At 40.5% G+C, this 16,270-nt stretch overlaps 1 protein-coding gene across 2 annotated transcripts in view; it reads left to right on the forward strand.

Moving 5' to 3' along the window:
- The first annotated feature begins 1,103 nt into the window (after nt 1-1,103).
- The window catches only part of LOC311018145 (polypeptide N-acetylgalactosaminyltransferase 18-like), a 63,876-nt gene continuing 48,709 nt past the window's right edge, over nt 1,104-16,270 (forward strand). For both annotated transcript variants that reach the window (XM_084016957.1, XM_084016958.1), the window contains exon 1: nt 1,104-2,082. In XM_084016957.1, coding sequence (XP_083873083.1) covers nt 1,839-2,082 — 244 coding nt within the window. In that variant the 5' untranslated portion in view covers nt 1,104-1,838. The remainder of the gene's footprint in view (nt 2,083-16,270) is intronic.

Below are 16,270 nucleotides of genomic sequence, written 5' to 3' on the forward strand. Positions count from 1 at the left end.
AGGCCGCTCCTACTGATCTGTCCCCCCTCCCCAGTCCCGCCCAGGAGTAACCATTACAGCGACAGTTGGTGGGGAAAAACTGCCTTGATAGGCTTTTAGGCAAATATGTAATTGCGAGGGCTTCATTTAATAGACAGATGAAGGACAAAGATCAATCTATTCAAAGGGCCTTTAAATCCATGAAGTTCATCCACAATCCACACGGTGGTGCCAGCGCTCCAATTATGGACAGATTCACCCTGCAAACAACAAATATGGTTTATTTTACCATTCGTGAATCCTGCAGCCTCCTGTATGTGGGAGAGACAGCTCACACTTTATTTACATGACTTAAACAACACATACAATCAAAAGGCAGACTTGTCCAACATGGAGGGGGGACCAACACAGAAGACATGAAAAGGTTATGCATGGATATATTAAAAACACTTGTTCATCCCTCCGACACAGCGAATGGAGTCATTTAACCAGGGGAATGAGTTGACAGAGGGAACAAGTCACGTTTTACTTGGAGCCACTTTATCCAAACCCGAAGAGCAATATGTAGGCTATTGAAGGATGAGAAGCCATTTACAATGTGAGAGCAGCTTACATGTTTGCTGGGCAGTAAATCTAAATTAAAATTACCCCATTTGAAATTGATAAAGACATTATTTTTGAAGCCTGGAGTTGCAGTATATTATCGGTTGTATTTGGTTAAAATTTGGGATCCCATGCCATTTCTCTAAAAGTCTATTTCTTTTTTCAGTTTTTCCTAAATATGTTATCCAACCTTTTAATATGTAAATAGTCCTTTCTGTCTATGTGCGTTTTTTATACATATTGGTATGGATTTTCTACTATTATAAGATTTGTATAAATTAGTTCTTACCACTGGATAAATAAACTGAGGATTAGTGTGAACACTCAACTATAACAATTTTATGTACTTAATGTATTGATGTCTCACAAGGGGAAGAAAATGCATTAAGCTATTGTTTCACTTTATTATTATTATTATTATTATTATTATTATTATTATTATTATTATTATTATTATTATTATTATTATTTTACGAACGTGCTTACTGTTGTAATCTGTGTGTTCTGATATATTCATCTTAATTTATTTCCAATGGTTGTCCCTTGGCCTGATGTTAGATTAGCCTCTTATTGTCACTTGTTTATCCTATGAAACATGCTTAATATGAATAATAACAAAAAGTAAATTTTAAAAAATGTGTGAAAAAAGAAAATGCATAGCACAACATGTTATCCTCTAATAATTGTACGACAGTCACTTCCAGGTAGTTCTCATCTGCTGTACCTACCACTCTAAATAAACTCAACACACCTTCATACCACACTCAGCTTCAAAAAGACACGTTTATGCACCCGCACACACAAACAATACACTCTACACAAACGCACGTCTTACTGGCATTATCCATCTCTGTATGGATCGATGCACTTCAGCATCTCCCCTCCGCCCCCTCTGTTCGCTCCAGCTGTAGGCGGCCGGCAGAGGCAGCAGAGCCCGCCTTCCTCTCCTCCTATTGGGCTGCATGAGGACTCCCGGTTGTTGCGCTGCGTCTGACAGCTTTGCACCCTGAGCGCAGCTTGACTCGCCGGCTGCTCAGCAGGGACGGATCCTCGTTCGTATCATTACCGGGAATATTGTCATCACGGCGAAGTAAAGCGGGGGGATGGGGGGGAGAGCGGAGACCTGAAGGAGGCAGACTGACTCACAGCATCGCAACCCTGTGGTAACATCTGGACACATTTGGTCGAGCGCGTCTCCTCGTCGGTCCAGCTGCCTGAGCGCATCTGGAGCAGGAAGCCCATGGAGGGCTGTCGCGATGCTGTGCTCACGCAGAACTAAAACTTTGGTGTCAACATGTGTGATCCTGAGCGGCATGACCAACATCGTGTGTCTGCTGTATGTCGGCTGGATCACCAACTATGTGTCCAACGGGGGTCCCAAAGTTGCGGAGAGCGCCGGAGACGCCGAGAGAAAGTTGGAGGAGGACAGTAAGGGGGACACGCTGAGGATTATAGAGAGGCTGGACCGGCTGGAGAGCGTCGTCAACGAGCACATCAAAGGTCAGCAACGCATGGTGATGTTCTGGTGAAAGTTTGACGTGATTACGTGGGGAAAGCAGCGTTTCGTGAGGAGTGAAACGGAATGAATCAGGGCCAATCCCCTAAAGTCTAAACCCTGAACCCTCAGGGACTTACGTCACCTGGTAAATGGTTGAGTGGCTGTGAGGGCTTGAAATGTTAAATACAAATGGGACAGCACTCGCTATGTCACTTTTACTTGATCTAAAAGTGTTGGTTTTTATTTCACATGTTTTACAGCCTGATCTGAACGTCTTCCAGACTCTTATAATCCTAGACCAGGCGTACCTGTCAAATAACTGATTTACTTGTTTCAGTTAAAACGGCTTCAATAAGCTAAATTAAAATAACTGGTTGATGAATAAACCAGCTGTGTAATATGACTACTACTACTTCAACTACTACTACTTCAACTACTACTAATAATAATAATAAACCAGGTGTAGCCTATGATGACATTCCTATGATTTCAAGTGTTTTACACTCCATATTAAATCTTTAATGTTAATGTTTCTATGTAAATGTAATATTCCACACATGCGCGGTCCTCTTCCCCTGGTTACCCCTCCCAGCGCTATGAACTGTGGGTAATTCACTCAGGCAAAGTCAGCATCGATGCTGACTTACGGAAAGTGGTCATAAAGGGCTCACAAAGTCCACAAGCGAGCCCTCATGCACTTCACGATGTGACCGTGGGACAGCCCTAAGGGCTAAGGCACTTAACGGGAACACGCTTCAAAGTCTGGAGTCTGTGAGGGGGGACATTGGGATTTGGCCTCAGCCTCCTTTTACTTCACTTCTTGGTCTACTTAGGGCCCGCTAGGAATAGTATATCAAATGCATTCTTATACTGAATACATTAGTCAATAGTACAGATATACTCCAAATAGTAGAAATTCCAAATATTCACAGCTTCCATCTTCTTCAAAGAGTTTTTCCTCTGTTCATCTAAAAAGAACTGGTCATAAAAACAGAACAGGAAGCTTGTGATTAGGCATGGGATGATATTAATATTTCATTTCAATAATTGTGATTCACAATTCACTAACTTAAGAAACCAACTTAACATTAACTTAAGAAACAAATATCATTATTGCACACAGATACACTTCAAGACACACCTTTTTTGTGAAAAACAATTGAAATAAATAAATAATTCATCTGAATGTCTCCCTGCATAAATAAAGGATAAATTAATTTGACTAATCCACCACGATGAACATATAGGGATTGTTTCTTATCATGATTTGCGATTAAAATCCTATATGTCACATAGTTTTAATAAGCATGTTTAATCAATCAATCAGAAAAAATATTAAACAGATAAACACTAAAAAATCAATTATTTGTTCTTTAAACTGCCCTTAATGTTCTCTGTACAGCATGAACCATCATTGTTCTCTCTCGATATTTCATATTGGCAGCCTAATATTGGACACTGTCAAGTGAGCTATCGATTGCAAAAACCTGGTCAAGCCTCCTCTTGAATTTTAATGCTTGTCTATTCCTGCTGCTTGGAGTGGCCAAATAGTATGTAGAAGAACCCAATGTTAAACACCAATTTCTCTAACTTAATTAGATTATGAAATCCACTTCAAATAAAATCTGAAGATTTTCTACTTAACTGTTTTTAACAAAGGACCTGCAGAGATCATTGATCAAATACCGTAATCATATTTGAACGGTTAAATAACATTTTTCTTCACTGGTTGGTTGAAATATCCAATGGATTCCTGTTAAGATGGACTCAGACTATGTCTATATCAAATGTTTTGTGACTTTACGTCACAGTCAACATCTGCTCATATGACATCACGATAACTGATAACTGGAAAAGGTTAACGCTGGTTTAACAGCAGATATCTAGTGCCTGAATCATGGCATCATTATCCACACACAGCAACAACAACACTGTGTCCCAACAATTGCCTTTTGCATTTGCAGTGCACATGTGTGATCATGTTGATGTCGCCATGTGTCGTCAAGTTGGTGCAGATGTGTTTTAATGTTGGCATTTTTGTTAAGGGACGCAAAGTGTGTTTACAGGTGCTTGGGAGTGCATATGAAAAGGCTCCCAGCTCAAGAGCTCAAACATAATTGTGATAAATAGACTGATTCACTGATAAAGTGTTGTCATTTGAGTCACTGTCAGCTGGAGCTACAAGGCTGAACATGAACAACGTGGGTGTTTACCAGACATCTGTAGGCCGCTGCTGAATGCTGCTGGAGGCCAACAGCTGCAGGCTACATCCTTCACTAAGCATAACCTGGCCCAAATCTCTGTCCAAGCTGTCATCCCTACAGCATTCTGGGTAATGTAGATGACAAGCTTGATAGAGAAAAGGGAATACCGCTGGCTGTACTGCATTGAACCTTTTATAACTGTCCTTGATGAAGGAGAGCTCTGTTAATATTATTGACAGCGCTTTAAATAATGATTTAACCAATGAAATGTTTACAGTTGCAGATTAATTCTCTGTCAATTGACCAATCATTTAATCTTTGTACCACATAAATCCATAGTCCCATATTAATGTACTATTTGTACTCTGAAAATTACATTTAATAAGTACGTACAATATTAGTATACTTGAAGCAATATTCATCAGTTTACATCGTGTGTAAATGATTAGTTAACTTGAAGTTATGTTTTGCTATATGTTCCGATAATATAGTCATAGAAAGCATATTAAAGTGCAATTATTTTAGTATTTCTTTACTTGATGAAAGTATGATGTCAGTCTACTTTCAATATATTTCCAGATTCCAGATCCATTTATTTTTTAGTGCATTTACAACATTCTAATCTAATCAATGTATTCATTGAAGTACACTAAAATATATTCATTTTTTCACAGGGGTTTGCATCATGACCTTCCAACTTGAAGTCAACCTAAATTCAGAAATTAGAGTAGGTCATTAGTCTAACAACACAATTCAGGTCACAGTTGGACAATCATAATATCCACTCTTCCTTTAAGAGACCAGCTGAGAAGTCATACTGGTGTGTCTCCTGTTGATGGGAGAGCGTGGTTTTGTTCATTGATAAACGTTTCAGTATTCTGCTGCATGTTTTAATGACCCTCCTCAGAGCTGTATATCAGTGAGTCAACGCCCATTAAGAAGTGGAACAAATTCTACCTTTATCCTCGCTAAGTGGGACAGTATGACTCACAAACTTAACATAGCATTTAGGAGAAATGCACTTGCCGAGATGTCTCAGGGGAAGACTGATTTTTCAGAGCAGTGTGTTGAGAACAAGTTGCTTATCAGGAAGGCTAAGTTAATAATGTACATGTGAGAGAAGTTTCGATCATACCAACAGCATATGTATTACACCTTCAGATAATACATTTTCTTCAAATGTGACTGAACACTCTTGAATATATAGGACTATAACTAATACTATTACTACTATACTAGTATATTAGATCTGAGAAGGGGATAACTATTAAGGTAGTGCTGATGCTTGACAGATTTAAAAGAGTAATACCTAAGCAGTACCTTTTTATACAAGTTTTTTCTTTTTTAAATGAATGGGCATTTCATTCATAAGACGGACAGGAGCTTACATGTAATTTTTTAAAATATTATCCTAACTAATTACAATGTCTTTAAATGCCTAGCTTTAAAATTGGAAAATAATAATTATTTTTATGATTGCTAATGCAAATTCATGATGTTCACACATAACTGCTTTCAGACACTCAGAGTACCTACAATCTTAATACTATTGTTTCCGCTGCTCAAGTAATAAAGGAAAGTAAAATACAATAAATGTGAACAAAGCCAGTGGGGCTCCGTTTCCACCATGGATGCGGTTTGTCAAGTCCTATTGTCCCTCTGATTTAGCATCAGGTTTTTACAAGGTTCTGAAAAGTGAAGCCGATGCTGAGGAGCCTCAAACTTTCTCAACTTCAAGCTTTCTCACTGCTGGCCATCAGAGGGCGACACCTCTGGAAGCAAAAGTTCTATTGCAGATAGGAGATTTATTATCTCAGTAAAACATTGTAAACATGAGCTTATGGTCTCAAGTTCTTGTTCCAAGTCTTCTTCAAACCAGTATCATAAAAGTAGCATGAAAGAAGCGGTGCTGTTGGCTGTGCGTGATGGACGAAGACAGTAGATAGTGCGTAGGTGAAAGTAAGCAGACCGAGTTTGAGTTTGAGGAAGTAGTGAGCGAACCAGGTTTTCATTTCTTCCAAGCAGTCAGACAAGGAAGAGGGACGAAGCATGGAAGTGGGTTTGGTGGACAGGTAGAGCGGGGTGTCATCCATGAAGCAGGGAAAATGGATGTTGTGTTTCCTAAAGATAGAACCAAGGGGTAAGTAAATATGATATCCCCTGGACTACGTCCACTTATATACAGTCTATTGTTCTTGCAGGTAGGAAAATATGAATAATAATCTTAACGTTTTACTCACACCGGTATCTGCTGATTTATTCCACCATCAACACCTGCTAATGCAGCACTTTGGATCATCCTAAGTGTTCAAAGTGCAGCTTCTGCTTGTGCTGAGACAGGTTGGTATTATACAAAGCACACTCATCATTAACATGGAGAATGACGGACTGATGGTGTACTGAACTGTTCAGAAGTGCTCATAGAATCTGCATAGGCTCCAGGATACAGCGAGTGAGTAAATTTAGCTGCCTGAGTGCTTGGCACACTCCTCTCCTCCACTCTGTTCCGTCCTCGAAGCCGGTGCCAGATCACATTATCAGCAAGCGGCTGATGTGTTTGTGTTTATTTTTCGTCACTGATACAAAAAGACCAGACTGCAGAACCAACATGCAGGTCTGGATAAGAATGATACAATGTTAGGAAGGTAGAAGAGAAATAATAAACTGTAATAGGCAACTTTTTCATTTATTGGCTTTGAACATGAGGTTGACTTGCTAGGTTCGCCTGAATCGAAATGCTCCTGAACTTAAAAAAAGCATAAAAAAAACAATGGTGTCTGACTTCAGCATGTAACATGGTCACATACTTCATAGGTTAGATATGTATATATGATGCTAAGATGTCCAAATTCAGTTTTTAGGGTGGATTTTCCATCCAGTGAGCAGAAATGAGAAGTCCTGGCTCTGTTGAAGGTGCCATGTTACATTGAGAAGAGATCTGGGTGAATTGCATATTTTAACACATTTATTTACAGCCATTCATTTCCACACTGCTGCTTAGATGTGAGCTACACATGATTAACAGCATGAGAATTATTATTTCTAAGACACAAAGTCTTATGCATCTTCAGTGGATCTGTCGCCTGATATGAGATGTTGTGATCTGTGTTCTGCATTGTTTGTTAGTAGGCTACAGTCCTATTTTTAGTAGTCTCTTTATGAATCAATGGAAGTAGATCCATGTTGATAGTCTACTGAAGGTGGAGGAAGGACTTCTGAGACTGTGTGTGTGTGTGTGTTTCTAATGTACGGTGCATGTGTGATGTGTCATCAAAGATGCATGGCGTTGATGTGAGATGTGTGGATGTCATGACGCTGTAACACACAGATACACAGGAACTTCTTGTCTGTGATTTGGACTTTTCTTTCCAGGTTCACACTTAAGATGCCTGACAAATGTGCAAAATAACGCAATTTAGAGAAAGTGCAAAGAAGGAGAAAACTGTACTGATGGGGCAGACATTCAAAGCAGCTGGATCATCCCTAGAGGTAAAAGGGTTACATATTTAATCAAGAGTGACTTCTGTTCCTGTGAATGTTAAAGACCTCCCCTCCCTCGCTTGCATGTGCACTCTCAAGCCACTCTAATTCAAAGAAAAGGTGCCAGGGTGGGTGTGATGACAAATCCACTTTGATATTCTTGTTTTCATCTGTCAGACATGTGTATGTGTGGACATCTGGTTTACGTCTGACATGCAGTAATCCAACATGTTACGTATATTTTAGTCTGTTGGAATTGTGTTATCAGCTGAAACAGCCATGAGAGCAGAGTGGTTCACACGCATTAACATGCAGAGGCAGAGTGACATTTCTCTCTACATTAAGACACATTAATACACTATATCTTACATAGACCATAGTTGTTGATGCTTATTAATGATCGGACAACCTCACACAATGACAGAGAGAGAGACTGCCCAATAACCTTAATGATGCTTGTGGACACCTAAGTACAGTACAATGGAGTTTTGCAATTTCACTATGGTAACGGTAATGGACCTGCATTTATATAGCGCTATTCTAGTCTTTTCGACTACTCAAGGCCCTATACACTACATTCAGTCTATTTGCTCATTCACACATATTCACACATTCACTCAGCCTTTGTGGACAATTTAAGTAGACTTTAGCGGTCGCACCACCGATCTTCCAATTTGATGATAAATTTACTCCTCGGAGCCACAGCCACCCATGCTGAACAATGTTGGTTTCCAATATTTCAACAAATCTGGGCAATCCACCACTGGAGGTATTAACCAACGTCATGTCAAGATATAACTGATGCCCCTAAATTATACCTTGTTTGTCAAATGAGCAACAACCTTTTCAGGCTTTCTGTGTCTGTGCTTCTTGTATGTTCTCTTTTACATCTTTTAATGGACCACTTGATACAGATCTTAGAACCATTTGAACCACAGAGATGTTAGGTTACCATGGACTGGACACTGGCAGGCCTGATGCTTTAATGAACTGTACAGAATAGTGTTTTGGAATCAATTTCTCACACCTCTCAATCTGTAAATGCTCAGCGATCTATGTGACTAATGCTGCCATCTGTGTGGGTAGGTGACATAACCAACTTTCTTTGAGTGTCATGATGAACGGCCGTGACTGTTTCTGCTTCTGGACTGTGGGACCAATCATAACTGGCCTGAGGAAGCACCGATCGTCATACATTCAAGCCTTCTACAGTTTTGTCGAGACATCTCTTTGGCACATTGGAATATAAGTTATATAATCAGTGACCTGAACTAAAGCTTTACCCTCTTTGACAAAAATGGCATCAGAAATAACTTCAGGCAAGTCAAATAATTACATTTAAAATAAATTAAATTGCATTTTATTTATAGTGTCATATCACAACAGAAGTTACTTCAGGACACTTTACACCAGGGGTCTCAGACTCGCGGCCCGGGGGCCAATTGCGGCCCCCGGAACGATATTTTGCGGCCCCCTACCTGAAATCAAAGCTTGGTGTTTGTGCGGCCCGCACGATTTTTCTGCGTGAGTCCTTGCCCTGTGCCTTTTGTATTTTTTAACACTTGTGGGCTACCATAGCTCAGGCTCGTGACAACAACACAAATTAGCAACGTTGGTCACTTGTACCGTAATTTTCGGACCGATTATTGAGCGCACCTGAATATAAGCCACACCCACTTACATTGGTCCCCTTTTTTGTGGAATACTTTATGCGGCGCAGCCTCACCCAGACTCTACCTCCAGCGGCCCACAGGTCAGTTGAGTTTGAGACCCCTGCTTTACACATTGAGCAGGACTAGAACACGCCTGTGATTTTCAAAGTCCCAACATCACCAGGAGTAAGCATTACAGCGACAGTGGTGAGAAAAGAAATGCCTACAGGTTTTTAGGCACAAATCTCGAGCGACCTGGTCCATCTGCATTTGTTGTTTAGTCTCAACAGTAGTAGTCCATGGCGGCAGCCACCCTGAGGTGGATCCATCCCAACCATGTCGCCATAGACCAAAAGGCAGTAGTGATGTCTCCTGTGTCTATCACAAACACACACACACACACACACACACACACACACACACACTCCAAATCCCTAACGCGCAGTAAAGTGAAAGCTGCTCATGCATACACTTGTCTCATCCTATAAACAGTAAATGTATAAGGAGATGTGTGTGTGTGTGTGTGCGTGCGTGTGCATGTTTGTGAGTGAGAGAGAGTGTTTGCCTGTCTGCATACATCGTTTGCCGACTTTTCTCATGGCGGCAGGCTACGTGAGTCCAACGCACAATCTAAAACAAAAATTTCCACTTTTGTCACAAAAATATGTTTAAGAATCTAATGTAAAAGTCTTTTGCAGCATTTATAAAAACGCCATCTTATCTGCTTAGTTGCATTTCATTCTAAGGGAACTGCCACATCAACATGGAAGTTGATAATGATAGGTCTGTCTGCTTGACTGACTGATTGATTTTACAGACAGCATACATTTCAGCACTTATGTATAGTCATAATATTCTATCATGCATTAAGTATTGTGATAATGTCCTATCCTAACCTCAGTATCATGATATTGTGGTATTACTTGTATCACTCTTGTGATTCCCATCCCTACAGACTTACTAAACGTATCTGTCACTGTCTGTCAACCAGCAGCCGCATTTGATGGATCTGCTGTTCAATCCTCTCAGGCTTAGTGTAAATTCACCTTTATAGATATACTGCTTTCTCATGCCGGTCACAAGGCAGGCATGGTGGAAAGATGGTGGCTTGTCGGGAGGTGGGATTTGATTTACAAGCGGATGAATCTGTCTGTTTTACTTATCGTTTCCTCAGGTACCCATAATCTGTCATGTTGGCTCTCAGTCAAATGAAGCATGCTTTCTGACATCTGCTACCCTGCAGCTAAACAGCTTCAGGTCACACTCAGGATCGCTTCCTGGTGGGAAACGATCATCATGGGAAAATGCCTTAATCATTTCCATGTGAAACACTAAGTCTGATGTTGCCCACAGTCATACCAGTTGTTCAGATACAGGACTAATCTCTGCCCTGAGGCTTTCTGCACAAGCACAGGCTCCCAGAGCTCTGCTGAGACATAATGGACCATAGTTGACTAAATGAACAACGTGCTGGATTGAAGAAGCCTTGAAACTAGAGATTAGGACCATAAACACATGTTTACAATGTTTACTGAGATAATAAATCAAGAGATAAGTATGATCATTTTCTCATAGAATTCTATACAATCAGAAAACCAGAGGAGTCGCCCACAGATTTCTTTTCATTTGTCCGGATTTCCTGAACATGCAGTGTTTCTGTGCAATAATAGATTATTTGTGACATTTCAGATGTGCTCACTTTAAGTTTTACCAGCAAATAAAGTGGTTTTGATTATCTAAGTAAAGCACTTACACTGACAACCTGCTGTATCTCTTGCCCAACTGTACTTTGTTGTAGCAATGTATTCTCTGATGTCAGCTATACATCAGTGAGTGCACTACATGCATAACTAAAAGACAATGGCCAAATTAAAGACCAGTTGGTGAGTCAACATTTGAATCAATAACAAATTATTCCATCCATCCATTTTCTACCGCTTATCCTGTATTCAGGGTCGTGGGGGGGCTGGAGCCGATCCCAGCTATCATTGGGCGAAGGCAGGGTTCACCCTGGACAGGACGCCAGTCTATCACAGGGCCAATAACAAATTATTGCAATGGAAAATTATGTAGAAACGTTTTTAGAGCTCCAAATGAGTGATAGGCTATGATTTTCTTGCAAAGAGCAATTGGAGGAAGCTGATCACGTCCCACAATGATAATCTCCCTCAAAGATTCAGAATGCTGCACTGCATGGCACAAATGCAGGAGGTGTTTTTTACAGACTGACAAGAAGAAGATTACCGAACATGTGAGAGTTTGCCACCCACTGACACTCTCTGCCATCTAAGGCCCGCAGCAGGTTGCTTTCTCCCTCCCTTTAGATCCTCCCAGTCTCTTTATACAGTCAAGTTTCAAAGAAGCATTTGAATATTGAATGCCTTTGGCTTGACAGATATCCTTAATCCCTATCTGTCAATGTACTGCCTTCAGTATATCTGGATAATGGCTCAGGCCTCGGCCTATTGGAGGACAATATGACGCTCGGTAGAAGAAGTGCCATATACTGTCATTCTCTCTGCTGGCCACCAGGGGGCGACTCTTCTCTGATTGTATAGAAGTCTATGAGAAAATGACCATACTTCTCTCTTGATTTATTATATCAGTAAACATTGTAAACATGAGTTTATGGTCTCAATCTCTGGTTTCAAGTCTTCTTCAATCCAGCATGATGTTCATTTAGTCAATAATGGTCCATTTAGAGTTAAACAGACCAGAAAGCAGGGGATGCTTTAGGGGCGGGGCTACCTGCTGATTGACAGGTCGCTGCCACAGCCTCGCTGTTGCTACCACACTGCAGCTACCACTGCATTTGGCACTTGGCTGTAAAGTTTACCTGGAATTATATAAGCTAACTTTGTTAGTAGATGGTATACCATAATACTATATGGTATACCATAATACTGTTGCAGTATTATGGTATGTATTTAGAAATGCCATAATAAATACAGACGCCGCTCTTTCTACGATGCTGTATTGATGTGATGTGTTAAAGTGACCAGCAGGCACCACCAGAGGTCGTCTCTAAAGTTAAATGGGCAGCTGAGCTCAGAAAGATGGTGCGACGCAGTGAATCCAGCAGCATGGAGCATTAAGCTCCAGGTTCTGGCTGCACCAGCTTTTCATACAATGAAAAGCTAATATACTTCAAATCTACCAAATGTACCATGTTTAGCAGATTATTGTAGCCTGTTAGCATGCTTCCATTTTTACCAGTCCATGTACTGAGATCAACAGCAGACTGTTCGCAGTCTAGATGGGTAAACACATTCCACTTAGCTGAGCCGCGACCCTGCTACTGTGCTTACTGGCTCAAGGGAATTGTTGTGATATGAAATCCATCAGGACCTACTTCATCCACTACATCTGTCCTTACCCTGCAATTACATGCCAAAGGGGCTGCTGTGAAAATAGCCTATTGGTGGGTGTTATCGATGACATAACTACACATGTAACTACATATCTGATTGGTTCAGCAACCAGATCTGTCCCACAGTCTGCATGAGACTGACAATTCAAATAAATAAGTAAGTGGAAATATATGATGAAACTAGAGCTGCCAAATGTTATTAGACTTAATGGAATAATGTAACATCATACATAAAAAATAGTTTCCTGTATCGATGATAAATGTATATATGTGTAAACGTGCATACGTGTGGGATCTTCAGTGACATTTAACACACGTCTCATTTATGTCATGATATATTTTCTACACCTGTTTCCATTGCGCTTTGTCGCATTATTTGTCTTTTTTGAAACACTAACTTTTCCACTAAGGCCAAATGTACTTTTTTTTCTCCAATATTTTTTTTTTATTTCTTTTTTATTTTCAGCATTAAATCTTGTCCCACAAATAGCACTTTGGAAGAGGGAACCTCTCACAACGGAAACATAAACTTTCTGTCTATAAGCTTTCTATGTTATGTGACAGGACACTATAAGGTGAGTTGGAAGATGATTAATGATTTGATGAGTGGCAGCAGCGTTAGGGCGCAGGCAGGTGAATATGATCCGGTCTCAGGAGGCAGGTGAGTATGATGACATGTATTTCTAAAGATAAACCGCTGTTGGACCTGGGGGAGCGGGACTGGGTGGGGGTTGTTCATTATTATCTTTACATGCTACATTTTACAGCTTGTTAAATGTTCACAGAGGTCCCTCAGGGAACAGATTCTGAGTGTGTTGCATTCTGCAGTAGAACAGTTTCCAGTCAGAAGGAAGCAGTGGGGATGCTTGAATGTAATGGATGGTGCAGCATTGTAAAGGCTATTGTGGCTGCAGCAACGCTGCTCGGTGCTGCTTCGCCTATTTCAGCCTAAGTAGCTGTCAGTCACTCGAAGGGACACAATGCAATCTCTCTGCACACATTGATTTTACTGTAACGTTCCCACATTTAGTTTCTTCTGAGGCAAAGTGAAATGTAATGCTCCTCGAGGTGAAAATAGCACAGAAAAGATTTGCGTGCTTGGAGTTGATCGGGTGTTTTACAAGTAGTTTTAAAACACACACATTTTCGCTGATCGCAACCTGTAGTAGTCTGATGGAATGAAATGGTTGATTGCACATTATTTCAGTGAGCAGCAAACATGTTGAAAACCACTGGCTCTTTTAAATAGAATGATGAAAAACAGAGGAGGGAGAGGTAATGGAAAGGAAGACGCAGCAGGAGGATAAATCGATAAACAAGGATACAGGAACTAAGGACCGCGTGTGTGGGTGTGGGTGTGTGTGGTGTGATGGAAAAATCTGATTAAAAGGAAAAGGGAGAATGGGGGAATTGAAAGAAAGAGAGTGGGAGAAAGAGTTTCAATCTGTCTCTCAGGAATTCTTTCTCTTTCTTGCTGTTGCTTGTTCTCTGAGATAATCAGGTGTTGCAATACAACTTCCAAAAGGATCCCAAGAGCAGATTAGAGAACTCTCTCTCTCTCTCTCCCTCTCTTCCTAAACAGTGTTATTTTCCTTCCCTTTTGTCAATATTAATGTCTTAACAACCTCAGTGTGTCTACTACGTACGGGTGCTCATGTGAAGCATGCGAGTTATGCATTATAATATTATCTAAATACTCCTCTGTCTCTTCCTGTCTTAATAGAGCCAATACACATCCAACAATTTCCTGAATCCTCTCTGAAGCAATTATTTGAAAGACTTGCATTGCATGGTTGATGTAGCTGTAAACAATAATCTCACAAATATGTGAACATAGTTTTGACTTTATGTTTGCTTTAATTGCAGCTCTGACAGGTTTATACATAATGCACACAAAACGTTGACGCTTTATGTATTTTTAAATATTAGACACCATTCAGCATGTGAGAGAGAGAGAGAGAGAGAGAGAGAGAGAGAGAGAGAGAGAGAGTAAACACAGTAAATATAGTTTTACATTCATGAATAGATTAAAGGGTTCCCAACTGATTATATATGTCTTTCACGATTACCTGAGGTCAGTTGTGATTCAGAATCCCAGTCAGGCCCACAATCTCTCATATTAGCCCACGATAACAAACTCAGACAGCATTGTGAAACCACACATGTGAGTGGGTTGAAATAACCTCTTTTATATAGGTTTGGTATTTGTGATATATGTTGGTCTGCCATGTTTGTCTTTTTTGTAAGCTACCACTGGATGCTTAAAATTTCTCTGAGCATCACTAAAGTATTTATCCATCTATCTCTGTTGATAAAAAGAAAGAAGGCTAGTCATCATGTCAGATGGTGCTGTCTTCTTCCCCTCGTGTTTCCGAGAGTGAGACCATCCATCTCTCTGACATCCGCCTCTATTTCCTCAGACAGACAAACAGACAGATAGGAGATTGTGTGGAGCTGCAGCAGTTTATATTTGTATGAAATTGACTGTTATAACTTGGAATTTGACTTAAAGGGGCATTTAAAGTCATTCAGTCTGTAATGGAGATGTCTTCCAGGCAAAAGATCAATTCAGAGGATTACATTTATAATTCAGTTCTTCAAATGTTGTTTTGATATTTGCTACGTCCCTTCGAAACAACAGACACAAGTGGTTTGTTTGCTGAAAAAATAAAGCACTTTGATCATTTGATGGAGCAGCATTAAACACACAGCCCACCTAAGACTTTCTGACTTTTTCAACAAACACCTATGAAGAACTTTGACGAAGCATTCTTGGGTTTAATCACCACCTGCGGGCTCCAGTACTATATCATGTTGATATCCTGCTGTTCAAACAGACCGAAGGCCTCCTGTTGCATCAAAATGACGGACTTGTTTCACAGCTATGTCCGAAATCACTCACTATTCACTCTATATCGTGTTCATGATTTTCATGGACAGGATTTCAAGACGCAGCTGGTGCTCGGAGAGTGTCTGGTTAGGGTTCTTGGAATTGCTTAGATGCTTTATGCAATGATGATGTGGTTCTGCTGGCTCCTTCAGAATGTGACTTTCAGCAGCAAAAGTGCAGCCAAGTGTGTCAGTAGTCCGTGGCAGTACCTCCAAATCTGAGCTAACGTGAGCATGGATGCAGCCAGCATCTACACAAGCTAATTTAAGCCCTAATAGACAGCAACATTCCAAGTGAAGCATTGCGAATTTCATCAATATCTCTCGGTGATTAATTGGCTTGTTGGATACATTGTTGTTGGAGATAACTGGGCTGTTTACTGCGATAACAGTCTTGGTCGGCTTAGCATGGTTTAGCATCTTTACTAGCATTAGCCTGAAACTCCTTACCAACATGATATTTAGTCACCCATCTGTGCATTCCAGATTACAGTCCATAATCTAAATCCCTCTGCAGATGAGCAAACACTGACCCAAATCCCCATCCTTCGTTCTTGTTCCGTCGTCATTGTCATAGACTGAGGCCACAGCAGCA

Source organism: Eutrigla gurnardus (assembly GCF_963514095.1).
Source record: "Eutrigla gurnardus genome assembly, chromosome: 9".
Classification (NCBI taxonomy): domain Eukaryota; kingdom Metazoa; phylum Chordata; class Actinopteri; order Perciformes; family Triglidae; genus Eutrigla; species Eutrigla gurnardus.